At 46.5% G+C, this 23,497-nt stretch overlaps 1 protein-coding gene across 1 annotated transcript in view; it reads right to left on the bottom strand.

Annotated features, from left to right (window-relative positions):
- Window positions 1-3,333: 3,333 nt before the first annotated feature.
- The window catches only part of LOC131829104 (uncharacterized), a 40,953-nt gene continuing 20,789 nt past the window's right edge, over window positions 3,334-23,497 (bottom strand). Inside the window, exons 2-4 of the mRNA XM_059170504.1 lie at window positions 13,886-14,026; window positions 11,166-11,207; window positions 3,334-4,289 (exon numbers count right to left, since the gene is read on the bottom strand). Of these exons, the coding sequence (XP_059026487.1) occupies window positions 3,655-4,289; window positions 11,166-11,207; window positions 13,886-13,898 (690 nt within the window). The 5' untranslated portion in view covers window positions 13,899-14,026 and the 3' untranslated portion in view covers window positions 3,334-3,654. The remainder of the gene's footprint in view (window positions 4,290-11,165; window positions 11,208-13,885; window positions 14,027-23,497) is intronic.

Genomic DNA, 23,497 nt, shown 5'->3' with positions numbered 1-23,497 from the left:
AATAGTACAATAGACATTTCTTAGCGTCTCAAAAATATAGCACAAGTACTTCTACTAAATCCAAGACAAAATCAATATTACACTTACTTAACTGAACAATCAGATACACATAGAAAGGGCACTGAGTCACCCACTGGAGAAAGGGAATGTTAAGTAAGTGGCCATATGTATGTTGCTAATTGACTAAGGGAACTGAGCAGTGTGGAGGTAAAACTCCCCCTTCAGCATGTGTTTTAGTCCTAAATCTTGTCATCTTGTCAGAAGACCTACTTGGATTTAGGGCACAGGAAAAAAAGAAAAATAACTAGAAAAAATTAAATGCAGGGTTGGGCTCTCACATCCAGATTTAGGCTTCTCTCATAAGAAAGAAAGAAAGGAAGAAAGAAAGAAAGAAAGAAAGGTCAAGTTATGAATGGCTACCATGTACTGACTATTAAGTATGTCCCAGTAACTGTGAGCTTAACTGTGTAGTTGTCAGCCCACTCAGTCACTATGTAATTCTGATAAAGGGGTTTTACTCACTTTACTTTACAAGTGAAGAAACTGAAGCCAGGTGTGAGTAGATAAATGTGTCAAAGTCAGGTACCCAGGTGGCACATTTGTTTCGGTTGGTTAAGTGTCTAGCCCTTGGTTTGTGCTCAGGTCATGATCTCAGGGTCATGGGATCGAGCACATTGGGATCTGTGCTCATCAGGGAGCCAGGCTGAGATGCTCCCTCTCCCTCTGCCCCTCCTTCTACTCTCATGTGCTTGTAGGTGCACGCTCTCTCTCTCTCAAAAATAAACAAATAAAATATATATTTTTTAAATGTCAGGAACCTACTCAATGATAGAACAAGCATTTAATCCTAACCTTTTGAATTACAAAGATTCTATCCTTTATTTGTTGTAATTCCTCTCTCACGGTCTACACAAATATACCAATATTTGTTCATTGGTTTCATAGTGAGAATGCATAGTCAAGGCAACACTTAAGGAAAGGAAGAAAGGAAGAAAGGAAGGAAAAAAGCAGGAGGGAGGGAAGAAGGTTGGTTGGTGTGCTCTCTAGGGCTTAGAATTTTGTTGCTGTTGTTTCTGATTTAATCATCTCTGACTTACAGACATTTCTTAGCGTCTCAAAAATATAGCACAAGTACTTCTACTAAATCCAAGACAAAATCAATATTACACTTACTTAACTGAACAATCAGTCCCTCAAGGCAGTTCAAACAAAGATGCAGTCTTGTCATCCTGCCAAGAAAGTGACACCTGCTCCACTCCTGGGGGGGGGGGGGAGGCCCCTTATGGCAGATTCTACTCACAAGAGCTGCAGTCCAGGTCATTAGTCACCATTGGGTTTCCATGAACCTGGGCTGCCCAGGAAGACACGACCCACACAGGCACTGAATGGAGAAAGGCTTTCCTCCCGAAATAAGGGACAGGGCAAGAACAGCTTTAGTAGGGAGCATGTCTCACCCCTTAGCCCATTCATGGCCATGGTATTCATGCACCCCTCTCAGCTGCAAGGGGAGCACGCCATTTCCTCACCGGTGGGAAGAAGGTAGAGCAGTGGGACTGGCCACGTGCCACATGACACCTACACACACTGAATCAGAACAAAGAATTGAATGTCAAGCTGGGAATAGGAGAAAACAGTCCCAAATAAGGTGAAAGGCAGCACAGGCTAGGAGAGCTCCTGTTTCCTACAAGGAGATGGTTCATGTCCGAGGCTACTCTCTTGATCAAGAGTTGGCAGATGGCATGACGTTGTTTCCAACAATTACTATGTCATGAAATTAGAGTTCTATTTTGCTGTATTTGGGTCTATAAAGCTTTTTTTTTCTCATCTGAAGAAAATGCATATGGAAACTTTTATCAAGGCAAATAATCATTTATGAACAGCTTAGAATATTTGTCATAAAAACACGATGCCAGGCACACCTAAAACTAACCAATTTGTAGTAATTTGTGCCAGTAGAAGAATTCTTTGATGATAATATTTTTGATATTTGATGATAATATTTTGATAATTTTGATAATATCTTTGATATTATCAAAATATGGAAATTTTTATAATTGATAGAAATAATTGACCTGAAATAATACTGACAAGAAATTAAACGGCACATAGTAGAAGAGTTTACCAGGCAAAAATGGACAAATCTGAACCCTCAGGACTTTGGATTCTTGTTAACCAATTGAGGAGAGGAATGTCCTCATGTCAAACAAGGCACCATGACAAAAACTAGACTCAGGAACATAGTATATGACACTGCACAGAGCAGGATTGATAAATCTGTACTTTCTATAAAATTAAGACAAAAAAGAACTGAAATTAGTGGGCTACAAATAAGGTGAAAATTTCAAAGTATTTTCCCTGTGCTGCAAAGCCTTTGATCAAAGAATTAGTGGCTATAGACAGGAGTTTTAATGGAAAAGAATCCATCGAGATCATGACAGTTGCACATTTTATGTACAATGTCCTCAGGGTGGAAATAACAAGGTCAAAACTTGAATTGCTTAAAACTGGCAGGACAAGACAGAAAACTAGACGTTTCTTAACAGTGGTTTCCTACCCTTGGCCTTACATTTTAGAGGCTTACATCGTTCACAGATAAAGTAAACATGCTTCAAAGGGACCAGAGCCCTTGACTTTTCTGTGAGGATGTGGAGATCTCATTTGCTCCTACCAAACCCAGCACACTTTACAATTTCTTCTCTCTTTAGATGAGTTTCCAATTCTTGCATCTTCTTAAGGACTTTTCATTTTTTTTTTTCCATGTTCAACTTGAGACTGTGAATTTTGGCTTCCATACCCAACTCCTATTTTGCAAAAATATCTGCAGAAACCTAGACGTGCTAATGTTGCATTTTTTAATGGCAGCAGTGAGTCAGACTTGGCTGACTACACTTACTTACTTTGTGACGTTAAGAAACTACTTACATTTATTAAGCCTCCATTTCTAAGTCTCTAATAAGGAGATAACAGCCCTCAATTTGTGTGTTCATGGTGAGGGTTAGTAAGACTGGCCTTCCAAAGGCTTTCTGTGACTCATATTCCATAAAGGGAGGATTTGTCTGCCTTCCCAGCAGGTGAACTATGAATTAGATCTTGTTTATCAATTCTTTCTTCAAACACACCTTCATCATCTCTGCACTCGAAGGGGTTTACTCTACACATTAAGGTTTCTCTCTTTCAACTCATGCACCCCATTGTCAGAGTCACAGACTCGTGTATGTACGTAATCTTTGGTATTGTGAAAACTCTCATTATTTCAATGGGTGTTTGGTGTGGAGACATGTATGTGTCTTCAAATTGAGTTCAACAGATCAGAAGATGACTTACATTGCAAAGAGATTTTATTATTCTCCAAGGTCCCCACAGGAGGGGGTCTGCACCACTGAGGGCCACCTTAGTCAGGAGACTAAGGTGGAGAGGCAGAGGAGATGAAGAGAAAATGTGGACAAGGACCTATCTTGGGGTTTCCATGGGATGGAACAGGTGAAGCAGGGTGGGCAGGCTTGGGATTGGTTAGTTTGAACCATGTCAGTAGGCTGTCGGGCAGAGGGGCTGTCCCAAGCTGCCTGGCCTCTGGCCTGGGGCTAGAGCATGAGAGCCCAGCACACAGGAGGAATGGCTGGGTGTGGAACTAACCAGCTGCTCAAGTAGAGTTACTTATGGGTCTCCAGTTGGAGCCTCAAAACTAGGCCAATACAAGCTACAGAAAGCTGTACCCAGTGTGAGGGTGAGGAAGTACATACTCTCCTGCTGTAGGGAGTGCAGCTCATGCCCTTGGAGGCTGGTTCTTACATCAGGGAACTCAGGAATCCCAGTGTAGCTGGAGGCCTGGGGCCATATCATCATGGTTCCTGAGCTGGGAGAGTGCACCCCCATCAACAGCCACAATTTCATATGATAAACCAGCACTCCTGGCTCACGCCACGGGCCAGTGAGGGATCCAGCAGTTTGGAGAAGGTAAAGTTTCAATTCAGAGGAAATTTTAATTTCCTCCTGGGTCTTGGCATAAGCCAGAACATGCAGAAGAGTGTGGGAGGTGGGAAACGGATTAGCGCACCTCTCTGGAAGTGTTTTCTGGTGAGGAAAGACCTGTGTAGGTGTGAGGACTGTCTTCCCTGGGTGGGAGGATGCTGGATGTTGTCTAAGGACACCCTCAATGATAGTAGGCATCAACCAAAATGCCGGGTCGCCAACTAAACTCTTCATCACGTCGAAGAAAGCCATTGGTGGTAGTGCATTCCAAAGCAGCTTGCGAAGAACCGCATAGTTCCATCCAAAATTCCAAGTCAGACCTAGGAAATTGAATGTGAAAAGGAAGAAAATGGAAGTCTAATGCTCAAGTTGCATTTTTAGCCTTTTCATCTGGGACCTCCTTATCCATGAGGTACAGCTGACAAAAAGGCTGCACTTGAATTTCTTTTAAAATTATGAGGAAAAAAGTGAATATAAATAACAATGACTATATTAAACAACTAGATTTTTATACTAATACAGTCATATGATGGAACTTTTAATACTTTCTAACAGAGGAAATAGTCCATGGAGTAAATATACTCACTCAGTCAGTGAGAATAACGACCCCAGCATTGCCCCCACTCTCCTCCCCAGACCCTGTGTCCATGTGACTCCACGTGGACAAAAAGGACTTTGCACATTAAGGGTTTTGGGATGATCCTGCAGTACCCAGTGTGATCTTCAGGGTCCTCTGAGGACAGAGCATGTGTGTGAGAGAGAGGGAGATCTAACCAGAGAAGAGGGGTTGGAGTGACGTGCTTTAAATGTGGAGAATGTGGCCACAAGCCAAGTAAGGTGGGCATCCTCCAGAAGTTGGAAAAGGAAGATGGTCACTTCTGCTCTGGAGTCTCTTGAAGGGACGTGGCCCCACTGACACCTGGTTTCATGTCAGAGATCTGACCTCCAAAACCAGAGAAGCACCAGTTTCAGCTGCTTGAAGGTGCTGAGTTTATGGACTTGTCAACAGCTTCCATAAGAAACTATGACACCCATGAAAGTTGCAAAGTGGTCCCCTCACCTTTGGCAAATCTCTGACATAGTCGGGCTTTAAATTCTTCCTCTGTCACGGAAGGAGACTGAAGCAAGTCTCATTTGCACACTCAGATTATTTCAAGGCCAGACAGGTAGCGTAACCTGGTGACTCTAGACCCTCGTTAGGAGCAAGAAGTCAGTCTGTGGCATACTGGTGCTGGCCTAGCCAAACAAAATACCCTCAAAGACATGGGTGGGAAGGAGTTGTGTGAAGTCCCTCTCAAAGTCCTTATGGAATTTTTGTCTTTTAAAGATTTTATTTATTTATGTGACACACAGAGAGAAAGCACATGTGTGGCATGGAAGGAGGGGGAGGGCAGGCAGAGGAAGAGGGAGAAGCAGCCTCACCACGGAGCAAAGAGCCCCACTCAGGACTTGATCCCAGGACCCCTGAGATCATCACCTGAGCTGAAGGAAGACACCCAGCTTACTAAGCCACCCAGGCATCCCATCCTTATAGACTTCTACAAGAGACAGCTCAAACTCTTGAAACTGTAAATGAACTTGGAAAAATGTCACTTTATATTAACTAGTAACTTATAGCAGCTCAAGATTTTATAGGTTCAGTGCATCTGGGTGGCTCATTTGATTAAACGTCTGCCTTCTGCTCAGGTCATGATCTCGGGGTCCTGGGATCGAACCCCATGTCTGGCTCCCTGCTCAGGAGGGCCCTGCATCTCTCTCTCCTCCATGCCTGTGCTCTCTCTTGCTCTCTCTGTCACCATCTGCCTCTCTCTAAAATAAATAAATAAAGGCTTTTTTAAAAAGAATTTTTTACATGCTCACTGTTATCTACATGTAGAAAATGGGTTCTGACACCTGGGAGAGTATTTGGCATAAAACATGGGTTCCAAAAGAGTGTTCTTTGAAAATAGAAGCACATCCTTAGACCAAAGGTCCTGAATTATCCCCAAATCAGACCTTTCTTACCAGCATGCGAAGCCCATCTACTTTGAGTTCATAAATAGCAAGTGTTTGCTTACTTGTTTTTACACGTTTAGAATCAACACATTTACCCCCCTTGAGGGATGAAAAAGGATTCACTCAGCCCGACTTTCTCTATAATCTCCCTTCCTTCCTGGAATCAAGATTGCATCTAAGTTTTTCTGTCTGGATAGGACTAAAATAACTCCATCAGGAACAGTACACCATGTGCCTCCTGCTAGATGAGCAGTGGGCACTGCAGACAGACATCACTGCTGCATTTCCCATTCAAGGGAGGACGGTCTAATGGGAAATTCCAAAGGCTCTTCAATACCAGTAAAACCAGTAAAAGGCATCATCGTCACCTATAAAAAGAACAATCCCTAAAGTCAAATTAATTCTGAAATTGTGTTCTTCATCATTGTGGAAAAAATTAATAAATTTTTCCTTTAAGGATTTTCCTTCTTTCTTTAGGGAAAAAAAAAAAAAGGTGGCATCCAGAGCTAGAAGAGCTGGTCCAAGTGGCTTACTTGGTATTTGCAAAGTATTTTCCCACTAATTAAATTGTGTTATATCTAAGGTTACATCCACAGTCTCCTAACCTGTTTACAGTTATATTTTAATAATAGGAATAATAGATATTTTAAGTCAATGTGATTTCTTAGATGGTGACAAAAAGTCAATTACTAGTATACATTCCCAGCCAAAATTAAATACAGTGATAAGAAGATATTTTGTTTAGAGCAATAACAATTAACTCAGAAAATATCTTCTCAAATTTTAAAATTTCAATGGCAAGTTTGTTTTTTAATTGATTTGGAAGATTTTTAAGTTTTAATTTAATTTAATTTAATTTTTTAAATTTTTAAATTTATTTTCAGCATAACGGTATTCATTGTTTTTGCACCAGACCCAGTGCTCCATGCAATGCAGGCCCTCTCTAATACCCACCACCCGGTTCCTCCAACCTCCCACCCCCCCACCACTTAAAACCCCTCAGACTGTTTTTCAGAGTCCATAGTCTCTCATGATTCACCTCCCCTTCCAATTTACCCCAACTCCCTTCTCCTAACTCCCCATGTCCAGCATGCTATTTGTTATACTCCACAAATAAGTGAAACCATATGGTAATTGACACTCTCTGCTTGACTTATTTCACTCAGCATAATCTCTTCCAGTCCCGTCCATGTTGCTACAAAAGTTGGGTAGAAATCCTTTCTGATGGAGGCATCCTACTCCATAGTGTATATGGACCACATCTTCCTTATCCATTCGTCCATTGAAGGGCATCTTAATTCTTTCCACAGTTTGGCGACCATGGCCATTGCTCCTAAAAACATTGGGGGTACAGATGGCCCTTCTTTTCACTACATCTGTATCTTTGGGGTAAATACCCAGAAGTGCAATTGCAGGGTCATAGAGAAATTCTATTTTTAATTTCTTGAGGAATCTCCACACTGTTCTCCAAAGAGGCTGCACCAACTTGCATTCTCACCAACAGTGGAAGAGGGTTTCCCTTTCTCCATATCCCTTCCAACACATGTTGTTTCCTGTCTTGCTAATTTTGGCTATTCTAACTGGTGTAAGGTGATATCTCAATGTGGTTTTAATTTGAATCTCCCTGATGGTTAGTGATGATGAGCAGTAATCTCTTCAATATCAGCCACAGCAACTTCTTTCAAGATATGTCTCCAAAGGCAAAGGAAACAAAAGCCAAAATAAACTACTGGGACTTCATCAAAGTCAAAAGCTTCTGTATAGCAAAGGAAACAGTCAAGAAAACAAAGAGGCAACCCATGAAATGGGAGAAGATATTTGCAAATGACAGTACAGACAAAAGTTTGATATCCAGGATCTATAATGAACTCCTCAAACTCAATACACACAAAACAGACAATCATATCAAAAAATGGGCAAAAGATATGAATAGACACTTCTCCAATCAAGACAAACAAATGGCTATCAGACACATGAAAAAATATTCATCATCACTAGCCCTCAGGGAGGTTCAAATTAAAACCACATTGAGATATCACCTTACACCAGTGTTTTGCTGGTTTCCAGTCCCTAATTCTTGATTCTGAAATTTTAGTTCTGCAGCTCTTCTTTTGATTTTTTTTTTTAAAGATTTTTTCTTTATTTATCTGACAGAGATCACAAGTAGGCAAAGAGGCAGGCAGAGAGAGGGGGGGAAGCAGGCTCCCTCCTGAGCAGAGAGGCTGATGTGGGGCTCGATCCCAGGACCCTGGGATCATGACCTGAGCCGAAGGCAGAGGTTTTAACCCACTGAGCCACCCAGGCACCCCGAGAGAGAGAATTTCAAGCAGGCCCCACACTCAGCAAATAGTCCAACGTGGGGCTGGATTCCAGGACCCTGATATCATGGCCTGAGCCGAAATCAAGAGTCGGACACTCAACAAACTCAGCCACCCAGGTGCCCTTAGAAGATGCTTTTACTAACCAACCTGGAACAACTTGAGCAACAAAAGGAACAAGGTATCATTGTATGATAATCAAAATATAAAATAACTAGCCATGAATTCATGCTGATATAAATGGATTAGTAAATAGGAGAGAACAAAAAAATCTCCTATGCAGAATTCCTGATAATTTATGTACATAATTATGTAGCTACCCCAACAGGAAGGAGGTATAGTGTAAGTGGTATAGTGTAATTGCCCACTTCCTTCCAAGAAGTACAGTATGAAGAGAGAGAAAACAAAGTAATAAGTCATGTCCAGAGCACTAACCCTTGATAGGATAAAACCAAATCACATTTTATCTCTGTGGTCTTCCTCCAAGAAACCCATAACCTCAGTCTAATCATGAAAACAATAGCAGACAATTCCCAATTGAGGGACATTCTACAAAACACCTAACTCTACTACTCAAAACTGCCCAGGTTATCAAAAACAAGGGAAGTCTGAGAAATTGTCACAGCCAAGAGAAGCCTAAAGAAATGACTAAGTGAAATGTGGTATTCTGAAACAGAATACCTGCATGGGGGAGAAAACTCCAGGGTCAACTATCAAAAGACAAATCACATCCCATAAAATAATAGTTGGCAACCCATAAAATGGTCAAGTGTATCCCTAATATATAAAGCGCTAGACTGAAGAAGAAGAAAAACAAACAAACAAAAAAAAAAGCCACAAACCTAAGAGCAAAATGGGCAAAAAATATGAACAGAGGGTTCACAGAAATGTAAATACATCTTTCAGATACATGAAAAAATACTTAACCTCACTCATAGTTAAGAAACTTGCAGATATAAACTTCAGAAAATTCCATGTTTCTCTTTCCACTGCCAAAATTCCAGAAGTTGAACCACGTGTTCTTTGGGGGAAGCTGTGGACAAACAAGAACCCATGCGGTGTTGATGGGAGTGACACAAAATGATACCAAAATCCTGAATGATCGAGTTATCAATTATATGCACCCTTTGACCTGGCAGCGCACTTCTAGTAATTTATCGGTTAGAAAAAACCTATATGTACAAGGTCATTCACTAGAACACGGTTTGTAATAGCAAAAGGTTTGAAATAGTGCATAACTGATAATAAACAGTTTAACTATGGAACGTCCATGCTTGAATTACTGTGCAGCTATAACAAAGAAACAATCCATGTTCTGTTTAGATGCAGATGTCTGGGACAGGCTTTTAAGAAGTGACAAAAAAGAAAGAACAGAAAATCAATTATAGACTCCTTACTCGAAGTGTGGCTCCCTAAGCAGCAGAGTCTGCTTCACCTGGGAGCTTTTTAGAAATGCAAAACCCAGGGCCCCCACCAGATCCACTAAATCAGCATCTGCATTTTAACAGGATGCCAGCGGTGTACACCTGCATCTAAGTTTGGAAAGCCCTAAAGATGATGGATTTCCTTCTAAATAAAAGTAGGGGGCATACAAGAGTATTTTTTAACTGAAGAAAGAAGCACTGGTAGGACAAACAAGACAGACAGATATCTACAACAGGATGACCATAACTCCAGGTTGTCTGGGACTGTCCCGATATAGCCAGTTGTCCCATTATAACTTTATGGAACCTCTTTCATTCTCAGTGGAAGTGTCTCAGTTGAGATGAAAAATGTCACCCTTCCTAGAGGGAACATCACTTAACCTTTTAACCATGTTATTACTAATTCAAAAGTATTTTATTAAAAAGAGAGAGAGAGAGAGAGAGAAGACCAGTCAGGAAAAAACACAGACTGAAGAAAAGCAGTGAGCCAAGGATGGTTGGGCAACAAACCCAAGGAGAGTCAACGTCTGGGGCAAAAGGGAAAGGGAACTTTGTGAGCAACAGTAAGGGGATGTATCAGAGTTAAGAAAGGAAAGCTAGCAGGCAGGTGTCAGAGACAACAGAGACTGAGGATTATGCTGCAAGACGGTCAAGTAAGACAAAACCAAAAACTGGATTTAACTACAATTTGGTAGCCTTTTCCAGAGCTGACTCAGGAGAATGTTGAAGAAGCAAGAATGCATTCATGAAGTTGAAATATGAATGAGAAAAGCAGAAACTAAAGCCAGAACAGTCGGCTATTCAAGCTAGAGATGTGAACAAGCTGACACAAACCCTTAGGGAGAGTCATCTGGAGGACGCATGGTCCCTCCATTCCAGCAGATCTTCGAAGTCATATTCCTGGATCAAGCAGGACCATGAGAGAGCTGTCTACTCAAACCTCATTGTTCGGTCCCCTGAAAAGCATCCATACACTTCTAGCACAGTGCTGTGTCTATCAGAAATGATTATAGGCAATTTCAGTGTTGTTATTAGAAAAATCAAAGGAAGTTTTACAACTTGCAAAACTCTGTGAAATTAAGAGTCTTGCTTCTCATTCTACCAACTGTTCTTTGAATTTGCTTGATAGACTTGATATACTTCCCTTCAAGTAATTCTTGCCTATTTCTGTCTTTTTGGGTTATTTTAAGATTTTTATTCATTGGACAGACAGAGATCACAAGTAGGCAGAGAGGCAGGCACAGAGAGAGAGGGAAGCAGGCTCCCTGCTAAGCAGAGAGCTTGATGTGGGGCTCGATCCCAAGGACCCTGGGATCATGGCCTGAGCCAAAGGCAGGGGCTTTCACCCACTGAGCCACTCAGGAGCCCCTCTATTTTTTTGTTTTAAAAATATGAATCCTTTCAAATTTTAGAAAACTCATTTTAAAACAAAGTGGAAATAAACAAACAAAAAGCTCACCTGGTATGTGTTCATTTTTTGCTCTTAGTGGAGAAGGGAGAGCTGAGGAAGAAGGAAGGAAGAAGGAAGTTAGAAGAGACTTGGCCTGCCTTGCAGTTCCTGGATTTACCTGCCTACACAGCTCCACATACAAGATACTTACGTGTCCATGTGTGGCTCTGATAGATGTTGAGTTTAGACATGATACTTTTCACTGAGTGAATGTAAACATTTGTTTCTTATTGATTTATTACCAATTTAGGTTTTGTGACACAGGAAAATTAAAAACATGAGATGAGTTTAACATTTAACAGTAACCCAAAGGAGAAAACACTCTGGCTTTTTCAGAACTGATGTGGGAAAAATTAAAAATTAAAAATCTCAAGCCACATTGTTAATCTGTTTTCCTGTGAACATTATTAATCCCCTGAGGTCAGAAAATCCAAGAAACCTCTGGAAAAAAGAGATGGGGTGTTGAAGGCGAGATAAAAAATAAATGTCTAATGTTTGTTTCTTACAACTTTCAAAAGGTCTTTTAATAAGAAACTATCTTTGACTCAATTAATAGTGACAAAATGAGCCCTGGCCTGGGAATTTGCACACCTGGCCTTTTTTTAAAAAATATTTTATTTCTTTATTTGACAGAGAGAGAGAGATCACAGCTAGGCAGAGAGGCAGGCAGAGAGAGAGGAAGCAGGCTCTCTGCTGAGCAGAGAGGCCGATGCGGGACTCGATCCCAGGACCCTGAGATCGTGACCTGAGCTGAAGGCAGAGGCTTAACCCACTGAGCCACCCAGGCGCCCCTGCACACCTGACTTTTAACCATGGTTCTACCACCAACAAACTGCATGATCTTTGTCAGTCACCTTCTCAGACTCAATTTTTTTTTTCATTTTTCAAATTAGGCCAAAACAGAAAACCTCTTTCCTGCACTACCATCCTGTAGGTCTATAAGGCCAGGAGGAGAGCAGGAACCTCTGCATCTTTCTAGATGCCAACAACAATGGCAGATGGGGAATGGAAAATGAGGGGAGGAGCAGGTGTTCAAGGAGGGGTGATGACAGAAATTCCTTCGTTATGGCTGGTGAGCCTTTCATTCCGATCATGCCCTCACAGACTCTCCAAAGGGGTGACATTTCCTGTGTAGCCTGCGTGCCCACCCCTCTCAGCTCCAGCTCACCTCACTCTTCTTATTTTGTCCCAGACCTTACACTGTCACACAGCCTTCGATGCCTTCAGGATACTGTCATGCTTATACGTAACAAATAACAAATGAATACATAATAAATAATAACTGGGGACATGGGGAATGTCAGAGCCAGGAAAGGGCCTTGGTGGCTAGCTAGTACAGCCTCTTCCCTCTTCCATTGCCCAAATGAGTTAACTGAGCAATGAAGGCCCTAGAGAATTGTCAAGGCTCCAGCCACACGTTATTACATACATAACAAATACAATAGCAGCTAACAAAATGTGAGTGCTCAGAATAATCATGTCGACTATTCAGGGCTCAGGAAATGCTTCCTGAGACCTTTTGACTTGGAGGGCTCAGGCAGAGTCAAACGTGCCATGCTTTTACGTGCTTTTGAAGGAATGTTGGGTCCCATTTTGATACATCCTAGATGTCTAGCATTGCCGTCCTTGAGGCCCAAGTTTTCCCCGAGGTGCAGAATGGTGCTTGGGGCCCCAGTTCCTCTGGCGTGGTGTCTGGGTGCTCCCGAGTCGGAGCTCAGATGAGGGACAGCCTCTCCTCGCTACACCCCTTGCTGCTGCCAAACACACAGGCTGAGCGGGGCCCATTTTCTGGGGCTGCTGCCAGTGTTGAGCCCAGCATTGGGCACGGTCCTGTGCATGAAAGCGACGGGCGGTTCCAGGGCAGCACCCTCGGGGAGTCCAGCAGGAGTAGGATTGCTGCCCCTTGAGTCGATCCCAGGGTGCTTTCCAAGGAACATGAGTCCTGAGTTGGCTATCTCTGGAAGGAAGTGTTCTTTTGAAGAGGAAAAGTTGGTTTCAAGAACCCACCTTTGTGGACGTTCACGTCTAACTCTGGTGGCCTTTCCAAATGTGTTGCTTACCTAAGCTAGACAACTTGAGGTCACCCTCAGAAACATGGCCACATTAGCTCATGGGTGGGCAGTCCCCTTGCTCCTTATTCTGCGGGCATAACACCGGGACCCCATGGGCTCAGGGTTCATTCAGCAACTGGACCATGCGATTGATTCCCCCACAGCTGTGGAACTCAACGAGCACCTTGACCAGCTGGATGGGGCTGGGATGAGAAACTCTTTCCCTCAAAGCCAGAGAACCCACACCACTCCACAGTGTTCTCTGGGGACTTATGGGGACAATGAAGGACTCCGCTCTCCACCTGGAGTGGAGAGTGCACTTGGAGTGCCCTTATCTCCCGGACAAGTTTTCTCCCACTCACCAGCGACTCCTACTAATGAGGATCTTCCGGTGGGACCTCCAATCAAAAGGTCTCGGGACTCTGCTACCAGGGGTAGCCTGGAGTTCAGAAGTTTTATGTAAGGCAGGGACTTGCAGAACCTTCTCCATATGTGCCAAGAAGTAATTTTCCCCCGCAGCCAACTCTAGACATTCTGGTTAAGGGTATATCTCTAAGTTAATTGACAATAAGAGGCTATCTTTTCCTCTGGAAGAAAGACAGAAGCCGGCAAGAAAGACACCCAGGTCAAGGCCTGAACCTCAACCCAAGGGAGAGGTTCATAACCAAGACAACTTACCACTGCGATGCATGTGCACCAGGGAGATGACAGCGGTCACACTCCTGGATGTGCTGCACTTCCATTTGCACTGAAGAGACAGAGGCCAGACGCTTTGGATGCTGCCCAGGAGGCCACGTCCCCTGAGCCTCGAAGCACCACCTGTAAAAACAAGGAGAGCATTCAGTCGAGGTCTCAGGACCCACACGTGGGGAGACACGGAGTCACCCAGGACCGAAAGTAGGCCTATCCCTCCCAGTAGGGAGTGAAGGCTCAAGGAGGCCCAAACCAGAGGGCCTGCCATCTGTCAAAGTCTTAGCATAGCTGCTGGAAGACCTTCCCCTAATACATGCTTAGAGATTAGGCTGCCAGGAGTTCCATGGGGCTGAAATGGGCCTCTGGTCTTTCCTTGCTAAGACGTGCCTCTTGTGGACACTGGAACTCAACAAGAAAAAAAAAAAAAAACAACAATAACAACTATCTTCCCCTTCCCCAACACCCTTCCACTTCAGGGTCGTGTCTATGGCAGACTTCACGCTGTGCACATTTTGCCCTGATAAACGCCAACCCTCCAATAAAGCACAGAGCATGGAGCCAGGCTTGGGCACCCCGGTGACCTGGCTGGCTGCCGTGGCTGCCTGGCCCTGCCTGTCTCCCTCCCTTCTTCCCTAGCTCCAGTCCTTTCTATAAGCATCTGCCTGGGCCCTGGGACTCTGACTCTGCCCCAGGTGCCCCAGGCCCTGGGTGCAGGCTGTCAAAAGGCAGTTGAGGGGCCGTAGACTCCAGTTGGCCGGCCCTGTGCTCCTCTCAACCCAACCACCGTGGTGACCAACGTGGGCCCAGGTGCCAGATCCAACTGCGGAGCCCACCTTCCTGCTCAAACACAGGGGGTTTCTCAGAAGCAAGGCACATTGGCCCCAAATAAGCTGCCCCTAGGCCCCCACCCCACTGGCCTGAATATCCCTTGGGGACAGAAGTCCCAGACGCCAATACAATCTCCACTCCAGGCAGCGCATTTCACTCCTCACGTCTTGCACAGGTTGTCTGATGAGTCCAGAAAAACCCGCCTACGGTCTGGCCTGCATGCTACTGTGATGTTAGGAACCCTTCACCTCCCCAGAGTTTGAAAGCTCACCTGACCCATTTCGGAGGGCTGTCCCAGCAACCACGCCCACTTCTCCTGCCAACCTGGGACTCTGCCTGCAGAGGAAATGCCCATCATGGCTGGCCAGAGGCATGACACTCTAACTGCCCCAGCTGAACAGAGCAGGAGACCCAGCAGAGGAGGGGAGAAGGGGCAGGCCCTTGGCTCAGAGACGAGCCCACATGGTGCTCCATGGGACGTGACATCCCTCTGGGAGCTGTCAAAGAAGGGGCAGCTTGGACAACAAACTCAGGGGCTTCATCGTATCACAAAGGGCTATAAACAGTGAGCCACGGGGCTTTCTCAGACCTGAGAAGGGGCTGTGACCAGCAAGTCAGGCTGACGTGGATATCGGGTTGCTACGGGCCCTCCTGGCACCATGGGCCACTGAGCACAGACTTCATGGCAGAGGCCAAGGTCCGCACATGCCTGGATTCCCCAGGAAGCCTTCCCTGCCTCTCTCCGGCAGCACATCCTGGGAAGCAGGAGGATGCCTCCAGGGGTGATAATCCCTCAGTTCTGAGGGCAAGACTGGAAGCATCTCTCTGTCTTTTGGGTTGGCCCAGCCCTCCACAGATCTCCTTGTTCCCCGCAGGGACCTGAAACCCACAGTCTCCCCTTCCCACGGTTCCCCAGAACCAGGCTCCTCAACAGGGGCACGCTGCCCGGCCCCTGAGAGAGGCAGGCCAGGACTCCCAGAGGGCAGGGGCACCTGGAGCACACTGGTCTCCCTCACAAACACCTCCACGGTGTCCTAGATGGGCTCAGGCCAATGCTCTTGGAGGCCGCCAGGATGACCCCAAAGGGCCGGTATTTCTTCACACCTACAGATGGAAAGAGACAGGGATCAGGGGGTCGGGAACCACCCCCTCTCTTGGAACCACACTGAGCTTCTGCAGGCAAAGCCCCGGGCATCCCCAGAGGGTGTGTGTGGAGCGGCGTCCTCCTCCTTCCCTGACCAGGGACTTTCATCCACCCAGCACAACAGCAGACCCACCCAGCCCCTCTGCGCTGAGGGTCAAGGGGGACAGCAGGCTTTCTTCCAGAGGAAGAACACAGGCGCCAGAACACAACGGCATGGGTCTTGCCATTCCTCTAGAATCTCTCTGTGAGAACAGATGGGGAAACACCCCAGCATTGGAGCAAGAAATGCAGTTTGGACTCTTGAGTATTTTAAATTGTCCTTGTCCAGTGGCTTCTACCTTGCGTTTCTCCTGGCAGTATTACTGAAAATGTCAAAATCAGTGTTCCTCCAAGAATGCAAGTCAGCCATCAGGACTACCCAGACATGAGACCCTAAGTCCCATCGAGATGGGTCATCCTCAAGCCTTCTTCTTAGTGGGATGCAATCTGAAGACTCAACTAGCTTGGATGATCCAGGAACTAGGAAACTGCCACCTTCCAGGGGCAGAAGGGACCTGAAGCAGGATGCCAGCCACCCAGACAGTGAGAAGGGATGGTAGGAAAGAACACTCGGATCATTGCTGTTTTCCTGGTAAAAGGATGGCAGAAAAGAGATGGATGAGAATTCTCAAGGAAGATTCGTGATGATGGAAGCTTTGCTAAGAGAGCCACTCTGAAACTAGAGTGTGAAGGACAATCAGGAAGGAAACCCTGGGCATATCTCCTGTGTCAAAGGTCCGAGCACCGAGAACTTTTGATGTCTGGCCCATGAACCTGCTCAGTGGCAGATCCCCTACCACCTGGTACACATCCCTCTACTCTGGACGGAAAGAGAACAACACAGCGCCTGTTAGCTGCCAGCACTCATCGTCGTCCTTGCAAAACACGTGCCTGTGCTTTTCACTCATGAACCTATACTCCGTGCTCCAAATCGGGAGCACACCTAATTTCCCTCCAATCTGTGTCTCCCAGAGGACCGTCCCTAATTCCCCAAAACAGAAGTGTGCCATTTTGTTTCTTTTCTTTTCCAGCATCCAATTCTTGACTGACACAAAGATGTACCAAGGCAAAGGGCCACGGTAGGCTATATACACATCGTCAGGTGACGGAAAACATCAGAGGAAACATTCAAAGGCCAAAGTTCACTTCACCTTAATTCAGATTCCGGAAATCGATGGGTTTCCTATTCAGTCTTTTTGGAAAATTTCTCTCCAAAGAACCATCCCTGGCTGTCGGAAGTAAAATGTCTGTTTTGGGGGTGCCTGGGTGGCTCAGTGGGTGAAAGCCTCTGCCTTCAGCTCAGGTCACGATCCCAGGGTCTTGGGACCGAGCCCCACATTGGGCTCTCTGCTGTGCAGAGACCCTGCTTCCTTCTCTCTCTCTGCCTGCCTCCGCTTACTTGTGATTTCTGTCAAATAAGTAAAATCCTTAAAAAAAAGTCTATTTTGACAGAACATCAGAAATCCATCCAATTTCCTCCATCGTAGTCTCTAAGATACTCTAAATAGCTAGACTTGTCTTCACACCACCACCACCAAGGAAACCCTCACCAAGTCGTAAACTCCAATTAATTGTTATCCGACATTTGCCAGAAGGACAGAGATGACTGGGTATTACTCAAAACTTAACTTCTTAAAAGTACATATTTTCATAACATCCTTAAGAAAGGTTTCCAAAACTGTGCCAGAAAAATGATCTATTTAGATATCAATTGGGTCAAAGGGTATAATTGTGTTACCTGAAGTAGCATGATGATTGTATTGTCCTGTATAAATACATGCTGTTACTAGTTTGGTTTTGTTCCCCCTCCCATTGTATTATGTTGCAGAACTCATAAAATATATTCATTTATGTATCATTTCTATTAACTTGTTGATTTATATTGTAACGTTGTTACTCACTTCTTTGGCAGAGCGCTCCCAAGCAGGCCGAGCCACAGGCCGAGGCAGAGGGAGAAGCAGGTGCTCCTTCCCTGAGCAGGGAGCTCAACTCGGGCTGGATCCCAGGGCCTGGACCTGAGGTGAAGGCAACTGCTGAAGCGACTGAGAAACCCAGGTGCCCCAGTTAGAAACTGTTGTAAAGAAATCACGTTCTATTTGTGGCCTGTAAATGCCTACATCCCCTGGGTCATTGCCAAGGAGTTCTGGATGGTCACTTTCCAAGAGACCACACGGCAGTGACCAGGCCCGCAGGGACTTACAGTGGATGTGGCCCCCTGCATGCCCAGCTCCCGGTTTCAAGGGGTGAAACCAGCAGAGAGGTTTGGGGTCCAAACACTCCAGGGTGCACAGACTGACCTCAGCAAACAAGAGGGTCCTACCCAGCTGTCAGCTGCCTCATCCTCTGTGTCCATGTAGGGATACCACATGTGCGTGCCATGTATGCAGGCCCTGGAGATGCCATCTGATGCTGGAGACGACCCGCTGTCCACAAAGGGCGATCTTCCCGGCAGACCGGAAATGGAGGATGGGGGGCAGGCAAAAAGGAGGTCCGTGCACTAAGGGCCTCTGAAATCGAACGTGCACGGAGAACCCAGGGTTTTCAAAGGGTATCTCTCTGTCCCCTGCAGAAAGGGCACCTTGCAATCCACATGAATGCAGCTCACTGAAAAATGACAGACATATGTTTGTACGCTTAGCTCATGGCTCAGGTAGTACGCCCCACAGACAATACTGGGAACTGACACTCTTGGCTCCCAGGGGATCCTAGAAGGCACACAGGGCCTTCCTGGGGAAGGGAGCCCCTCAGGAAGCCCTTTACATATTTTCCTATCTTTTAAAGTATTTATCTATTTTCTCTCTTTTCAGTGAAACAGTATTCATTGTTTTTGCACCACACCCGGTGCTCCATGCAGTACGTGCCCTCCTTAATACCCACCACCTGGCTCCCCCAACCTCCCACCACTCGCCCCTTCAAAACCCTCAGGTTGTTTTTCAGAGTCCATAGTCTCTCATGGTTCACCCCCCCTTCCAATTTCCCTCAACTCCCTTCTCCTCTCCATCTCCCCAAGTCCTTCATGTTATTTGTTATGCTCCACAAAGAAGTGAAACCCTGTGATAACTGATTCCCTCTGCTTGACTTATTTTACTCAGCATAACCCCTTCCATTCCCATCGATGTTGCTACAAAAGTTGGGTAGAAATCCTTTCTGATGGAGGCATCCCACTCCATAGTGTATATGAACCACATCTTCCTTATCCATTCGTCTGTTGAAAGGGAGCATCCTGGTTCTTTCCACAGTTTGGCGACTGTGGCCACTGTTGCTATAAACATTGTGTCTACAGGGTAAATTTTCTTTTCACTCCATCTGTGTCTATGGGGTAAATACCAAGTAGTGCAAACACAGGGTCCTTATTCAACACAGCAGGCAGGACTTGGGGAGGGGCAGAGGGAGCAGCACTCCCCCTGAGCAGGGAGCCAGATGCTAGGTTTGATCCTGGACTCCAAGAGCAGGATCTGAGCCGATGGCCAATACTTAACCCACTGAGCCACCCAAGAACTCCTGGAGAGACTTTGTGAAACAATCTCGTATAAATAGAGGAATTTTCCAGAGTAGCAGATAGTAAAATGAACATTTCAGTCTCCTAGGTGCCCTCAGGAGTATCCTTTTTTGAATGTCCAAAAATGAAGTTAGTTAACGTACAGCGCAGTATTGCATTCTGCAGTACAACTCAGGGGCTCATCACTTCTCTCCACCACTCAGTGCTGACCACAGCAAGTGCCTTCCTCAATGCCCATCATCTATCGACCCCTCACCAACCCACTTCCCTCCATGACCCCACAGTGTGCAGGGATGCCTTCACCATGAGAGTTCTGTCATGAGCCATTGCCACGATGACCCAATGACACGCATCCAACCTTCCGTTTCAACTGTCACTCTGTGAGCCGAGGCCGTGACAGTTTGGTGAATGGCTGTAGAGGTCCCCATGATGGGGAATCTTAACTGCTGTTGTACAGGTATGTGCCTATCGATTTTCTCAATTCTCTTCTCTCAACCTGGCTGCCTCCCTTTTACAGAGACATGCTTCTTCTCTTTGGCTTTTCCTCTCCACCCTCTGATTCCTCCTCCCAGTTCGATGCCTGTGTTTGTTCGTTTGTCTGGGTGATTTCATTGGGATTTCGTGGGGAAGCTGCCATCCTTAAAGCACTTCTACGTTCAGAAAACCATATTCTTTCTGAATACCCATTTCGGACACAGTCCTACAGGGACAATACACAGGTCACACGTCACACTGCTGTCCCTGGATCAGAGAATCTTGGTGTGACACAGGCACCACACTTGAGGGGAATGAATTGCCAGTCACGTCTTCCCGATGGACATGACAATATCAGAGGAGAACGGTCAGCGGTCAAAATGCAGCTGTTTTTAGAAGGAGATACACTGGAAGACAGTGGGGTGGTCTCATGGGTTGATGTGAAGGGTTTCACGGGCCGTCTGCTTGATGCCTGGGAGTGGACAGGAACGGGCTGTGCCACCGGGTGGGTGGACAGAACACAGGGCAGCTGCATGGTGGACTGTCTGCTGGTCTCAAAGGTAATCCTGGGCTGGGTTCTCCAGTATCAGCCTAGGGAGGGAGACAGGAGACTGTCTGCTAAACCTACAGTCTCCAGAGGGAATCAGGAGACCTGAGAGTAGACAGGGGATGCTGGCAAAAATGAGAGAGTAGGGAGGGACTCACAGCAGCCAGGGTAGCCTCACTTCCATCCAGGCTCCTCAGAGCAGTCTGCACGGCAAGAGTGGGTCACTCAGCATCATCCGTCTCCTTCCTGAAACCAACCACCCCCAGCCCACATGGCTACCTCCATGTCCATTCGTACCATCGACTGCTCCTCGGCATTGGCGAGCTCAAGGGAAGCGCATTCTCGGTGGGGTCAAAGTGTGACCTTTGGGAGCGGAAGGCAAGTGAGTTCTCGGCGGGGTCCTATGTGACCGTTGGGAGTCTGAATCAGCTTGGGAGCCAAGCAGAACCCCAGGAGCCGTGGGCTGCAACTGGCCTTCAGGATGGCCTTGGGCGACTGTGCTGACCTTGCAGAGAGGTGAGGGAACATGGCCCATGCTACACGTTCCTGGTCCTTCACTAGGGCCCCACTGGGCAGAAACCGCCATATAGTTGATGTCAGGGCCCCAAACACAGGTGAGTGAGGACTGAGGCTAGTCTCATGGCTCTCACTCCCCCCTACAGAAACACTGGCACAGAGGGATTTGAGATTGTGAGGGCAGCTCTTGGTTTAGGTCTTCAGGATGTTTTCTCAGGGGCCGTGGGTTGGTGTCAGGGGCTCAGGGTTGTCCAGCAACAGGGAAACAATGACATTCCTGTCCCAGATCCATCCCTCATCACAGTGGCAACTCTGGATGGTCCTTTCACCACCCTACATTTCAGGGCCCTCCACTGTCCAGTGGGGTTGCCAGCCTGTCACCACTCCTATCGGTGCTGCTGTGGGGAGGACCGGACAAAGGCACACAGATTCTCTGTTGGCTGTCAAGCATCATTCTCATGGGAAGGATAATGAGGGGGCTTCCATCCTCCCCTGCAGTGGAGCCATCCCAAGTTCCACGTGTGGCTTCACCCACAGCCAGCCATCTAGCTGAGTCTGTAGGCAGTCTGTTTCTCAACACCTGCCAAGCGGCTGGGAAGCATCCCGTCCTCCCCAAGGGCCCAGGCACTCCTTGGACTCAATCACTTGGGACACCGTGATGGCACACTAACATCTAGGCCGGAGGGCAGGGACAGGGGGCACAGAGAGTTCTGGGGAACACTTTCAGGTAGGTGTGGCTTCTCAATGGGATGTGAACCCAGGCCCTCAGGTGTGCTCACGGCGCTCTGTTGTGTTTCTGTCCTGTCTCTCTTCAATAAAAGCCATTTCCCAGAGAACCTGTGGGTGAGGGAGGGGGCAGAATTCAGAGCACGGCACACGGCGACCTCTTCATAAGTCCCACCTGGAGGGAGGAATGCCTGCTGGGCAGCTGGAGAGTAGAGGCAGCTGAAGGATGGACTAGAAGGAAAGGATGTCCAATCCCCCTATGAGGTCTACACCATTGAGGACACCGAGGAAGGTACCTTGGGGATTGACTCATTACGTTGACTGGAGATGTATTCTTTCATTCAGTAGCACAGACATAACCAAAGCTTTGAAAACTGCTGAGACACCTTGTCCTCTGATTTCACTGGTAGCCATTTCCCTCTATGCTGTCCGTCCATCCCCTTTTAAGTTCACAAGACACGATGAGATTCTCCTTCAAACTGGATCCAAGGGACACAGGAAAAAAGTGTCTACTAGCTGAAGGGATGGATCTTAGGTCTTTCTGGAACACACAGGTCCCTATCGGTCTCCCCAGGAAACATGGTTCTTAGATGTGTAGGTAGGAAGAGACTATATTTTCTGCCAGGAACGCTGAACAGAAAAATGGACCAGAATACGACAGGAGGTTTTACGATGTCCCCTCTCCACTTCCACCCATTAGCCACATCTTAACACGGGTGTGCTACATACCATCAAAGGAACAAAATGACCTCACCACATTTGGGGAACTCAAGTACCCAGCACATTCCATGTGGTTACCATTCTACAAATGGGGCCAATGCATTCGGTGACGTCTTTTCATTCTGGAAACAGACAGAAATCTGTGCACTAATGTCTCACACAGCTGGGTTCCCAATAGCCCCAGAAAGCCACTGCCCCCAAATTCATCATGGTATGAAAGAACACATTCCATGGCATCCATACACATCATGGAGTGCAATTCAGGTGTAAGAAGAAACAAATGTTTCCAATATTTTATGAAACAGATGGACCCTGGAAACCTAACACACATGTTGAAAGCAAGCACACAAAAAAAGAGGTACACTACATGATCCCAGGCTTTCAGGACACTCGAGTAGGGACATTCGGAGACCCAGAAAGTGGAAGGGACATTGCAGGGGAGGGCCGGTCATGTTGTCATGGCTACAGAGGTGCCATGAGATAGGATGGCAATGTTTTCCCCGAAGATGGCAGTGTGGTCTACAAAGCATCACGGATGTCAGCAGTGTCACTGAACCGACACGTACTAACAAGTACAACCATCCCCAGTATTTAGATTCCATCACCAAAAAACCTACTTCTCCAAGGCACGATAGAGGACCAATAGGGTCACACAGCAGAGGTGCACAGAAGACAGCTGAACAGGCCCCATGACCAGCTGAAGAAGTGGCAAGCTGGCTTGGCTTCACAGTGGGCAGGAGGGCTCACGGGACTGCGCCCTGAAACCCAGGGTGCCTTGAGTGTTTCCCAGACAGACGCTGATGAGTTCCCACTGATGATGTCCCCTCCGTTGGAAAGCCAAGGCCCCATTTCCTTTTCCATCCTGCTCCCCTCTTCTGTGTTTCTGTGTCCACCACTGCGTACCATGTCCACCACTGTGTATGCCACTGTTGGCCCACTGGCAAGTCAGGCCTTGCTTGGTCACCCTTCATGTCGATTCCCTCTGGCCCTGCATCCACATCCAGCAGACTTAACTCCCCGAGTCATTCCTGAGTAGCACAGCCAATGTCCTGACAGCTCCTCTCTGTTCTCCTAGACCCTGTGGAGGGCCAGTCCAAGGACCTT

The sequence above is a fragment of the Mustela lutreola genome, chromosome 4 (assembly GCF_030435805.1).
Source record: "Mustela lutreola isolate mMusLut2 chromosome 4, mMusLut2.pri, whole genome shotgun sequence".
NCBI lineage: Eukaryota > Metazoa > Chordata > Mammalia > Carnivora > Mustelidae > Mustela > Mustela lutreola.
The sequence above is the reverse complement of the archived record's forward strand: the minus strand, read 5'-3'. Positions and strand labels throughout refer to the sequence as shown.